Source organism: Helianthus annuus, chromosome 13, assembly GCF_002127325.2.
Source record: "Helianthus annuus cultivar XRQ/B chromosome 13, HanXRQr2.0-SUNRISE, whole genome shotgun sequence".
NCBI lineage: Eukaryota > Viridiplantae > Streptophyta > Magnoliopsida > Asterales > Asteraceae > Helianthus > Helianthus annuus.
The window spans coordinates 25,967,966-25,970,963 of NC_035445.2; the positions used below are offsets into that span (position 1 = coordinate 25,967,966).

Genomic DNA, 2,998 nt, shown 5'->3' on the forward strand with positions numbered 1-2,998 from the left:
GCATATGGACTTGTTTGGTCCAGTTAATGTGCTCAGCATCAGAGGAAAGGCTTACTGTCTGGTCATCACAGATGATTTTTCACGTTTTACTTGGGTATTCTTCTTGGAGCAGAAAAGTGAAGCAACTGGTTTGATAAAGAAATTTGTAATACTCATTGAGAATCAATCAAACGAATATGTGAAGATTATTCGCTGTGATAATGGAACAGAATTCAAGAATGCTAAGCTGAACGAGTTTTGTGCCCTCAAGGGAATCAATCGTCAATTCAGCACAGCAAGATCGCCTCAACAAAATGGGGTTGCAGAAAGACGCAACCGTACTCTCATCGAAGCTGCTCGAACAATGTTGATAGACTCAGGACTTCCACTTATATTCTAGGCTGAAGTAGTGAATACGACTTGCTATGTTCAAAATCATGCCTTGATAAACAAGCGTCACATGAAAACTCCATATGAAATAGTTGAAGGTCAAAAACCCTCAGTGCAACATTTTCGCACTTTCGGGTGCCCATGCGTTCTTCTTCTCATGGACTCCAAAGGAAAGTTTGAAGCTCGAGGAGATCCACGCTACTTCATTGGTTATGCTAAGAATACTTCCTATCGTGTGTACAACAAGATCAAAAAGCAAGTTGTGGAAGCATATCATGTAGACTGGCTTGAAGAAAATCCAAAAGATGCTCGCATTGGCCCTGACTGGCTATATGACTATTCCTCCTTGTTTAAATCGTTTCCTATTTTGTCTAACGAAATTGTTGTTGCAGAAAATCTCACAGAAGAAATGCCTACTCCCGTTGAGGATGAAGATGAGAATGTGCCATTACAAAATCTAATCAGAAATCTTACTGTGAATCCATCGGGATTTAACAAGGAGAATGCACGCAGTTCATCATCCACTCAGGCTTCACATCCTGCACCCTCAACGGAAAATTCAAACAGTGAAATCAACAACACGGAAGGCTCTGCCGGTCTGTCAAATATTCAGGAAGCTCCTCTATTTCAAGACTCAATTCCGTCCGACTGCACTGTGGAAACACAGGTGATGCGTCCCACGGCACCAAGTGAGGGGGAGCCATCTGGAATAGCTTCCAGAAACTTTTCAAATTTGCAAACCAGTCTGCAAGCTCCTGGAACAGCAATTCCGCAACGTGTTCAGAGAAGTCACCCAATCACTAATGTTATCGGCCCAGTGTCAGCCGGTGTTCAAACCCGCAGCAAATCTGGAGACATCAACACATGCTTATATTCGTGTTTCATATCACAGATTGAGCCTAAAAATATTAATGTTGCCTTGCAGGAACCTGGATGGGTCGATGCAATGCATGAAGAGCTCAATCAGTTTGAAAGGCTTGGTGTATGGAAACTGGAGAAGCTGCCCCAAGGAAAAAAGGATCTTGGCAAACGATGGGTATTTCGTAACAAGCAAGATGATTCGGGTGTAATTATGAGAAATAAGGCCAGACTAGTTGTACAAGGATTCAGTCAAATTGAAGGCCTGGATTATGATGAAGTGTATGCCCCAGTTGCTCGTCTGGAAGCCATTCGTATCTTCTTGGCATACGCATCTTTTATGGGATTCACTATTTATCAAATGGATGTTAAAACGGCATTTCTTTATGGAAAGGTCAAAGAAGAAATCTATGTCGCTCAACCACCAGGTTTTGTCGATAAAGAAAAGGAAGGGGATGCCTACAAGCTAGACAAGGCCTTGTATGGTTTGCATCAAGCACCTCGTGCATGGTACGCAACTCTAACAGAACATTTGCTGGCTCATGGATACTCCCGGGGAATGATCGATCAGACATTATTCATCAAGCGTGTGGACAAGGATATCATCCTTGTGCAAATATACGTTGACGACATCATCTTCGGGTCGACCAATGATGATCTCTGCAAGGAATTTGAAGAAGTCGTGAAGAAAAAAATTGAAATGAGTTCATTAGGAGAGATGATGATGTTTCTAGGTCTGTAAGTCCGTCAAAACAGTCAAGGAATACTAATTCATCAAAGTAAATACGTAACTGACGTCCTTTCCAAGTTCAGCATGACAGACTCAAAGCCGAGCGACTCCCCAATTGCAGAAAGGCCATTGCTGATTGAGGATCCAGAGGGAAGTCCTGTGAACCAGACACTGTACCGCTCAATGATCGGGTCACTAATGTATTTGACTGGCAGTCGACCAGACATTCTATACGCCGTGTGTCAGTGTGCTCGTTATCAGGCTAACCCCAAACTCGTTCACTTAACTGCTGTCAAAAGAATTTTCAGATATTTGAAGGGAGCACCTAAACATGGACTCTGGTATCCCAGAGATTCGAACTTTGATTTGTTTGCCTTTTCAGATAGCAATTTTGGAGGACCTGACAGGGATAGAAGGTCCACATCAGCTGGATGTCAGTTCTTGGGAGAACGACTCATATCTTGGCAATGCAAGAAGCAGCAGACAGGGTGTCTTTCCACAGCGAAAGCAGAATACGTTGCAGCATCTGCATGCTGCTCCCAGGTTCTGTGGATGCAGCATCAATTGGAAGATTACGGTTTGTCTCATCTTGATACTACTATTTATTGTGACAATGATGCTGCCATCCAGATTACTAAAAACCCTATTTTTCACTCCAAAACCAAGCACATTGACATTAAAATTCACTTCATAAGAGATTGTTTTGACAGGGGTCCTGTTTACTAAACCTGTCAGCATCTCTAGGTTCAATGTGCTTGTAGATCTCCTGAAAATGATTCGCTTCACTGACTGAACAAAAAAAAAACTTTTGTAAACTTAAATAAAGGGTTTTATGTGTTTCCGTTTGGTAAATTTGAGCATAAAGTATTCTACTTTTGCACAAATTCAGGGGGAGAAAAAGTGCTGGGAAATGAAATGAGCTTTCGTGTTAAAGAACTTGATTAACACACACAATGTTAAACAGGTTAGGCTCCGCCGCGATGTGTTGATAGGTCTGCCGCTCGAAAAGCAAAAGAAGCTAAAGTGATACAAACATAATGG

At 42.1% G+C, this 2,998-nt stretch overlaps 1 protein-coding gene across 1 annotated transcript; it reads left to right on the forward strand.

Annotated features, from left to right (window-relative positions):
- Positions 1 to 2,041: 2,041 nt before the first annotated feature.
- LOC118485730 (secreted RxLR effector protein 161-like) lies at positions 2,042 to 2,683 on the forward strand. Its single transcript, XM_035982149.1, has one exon. The coding sequence runs from the start codon at positions 2,042 to 2,044 to the stop codon at positions 2,681 to 2,683; it is 642 nt and encodes a 213-aa protein (XP_035838042.1).
- The last annotated feature ends 315 nt before the right edge of the window (positions 2,684 to 2,998 follow it).

Bases quoted from the DNA above. Each gene is read 5' to 3' on its own strand.
- LOC118485730 (XM_035982149.1), top strand. From the start codon at position 2,042: ATGACAGACTCAAAGCCGAGCGACTCCCCAATTGCAGAAAGGCCATTG.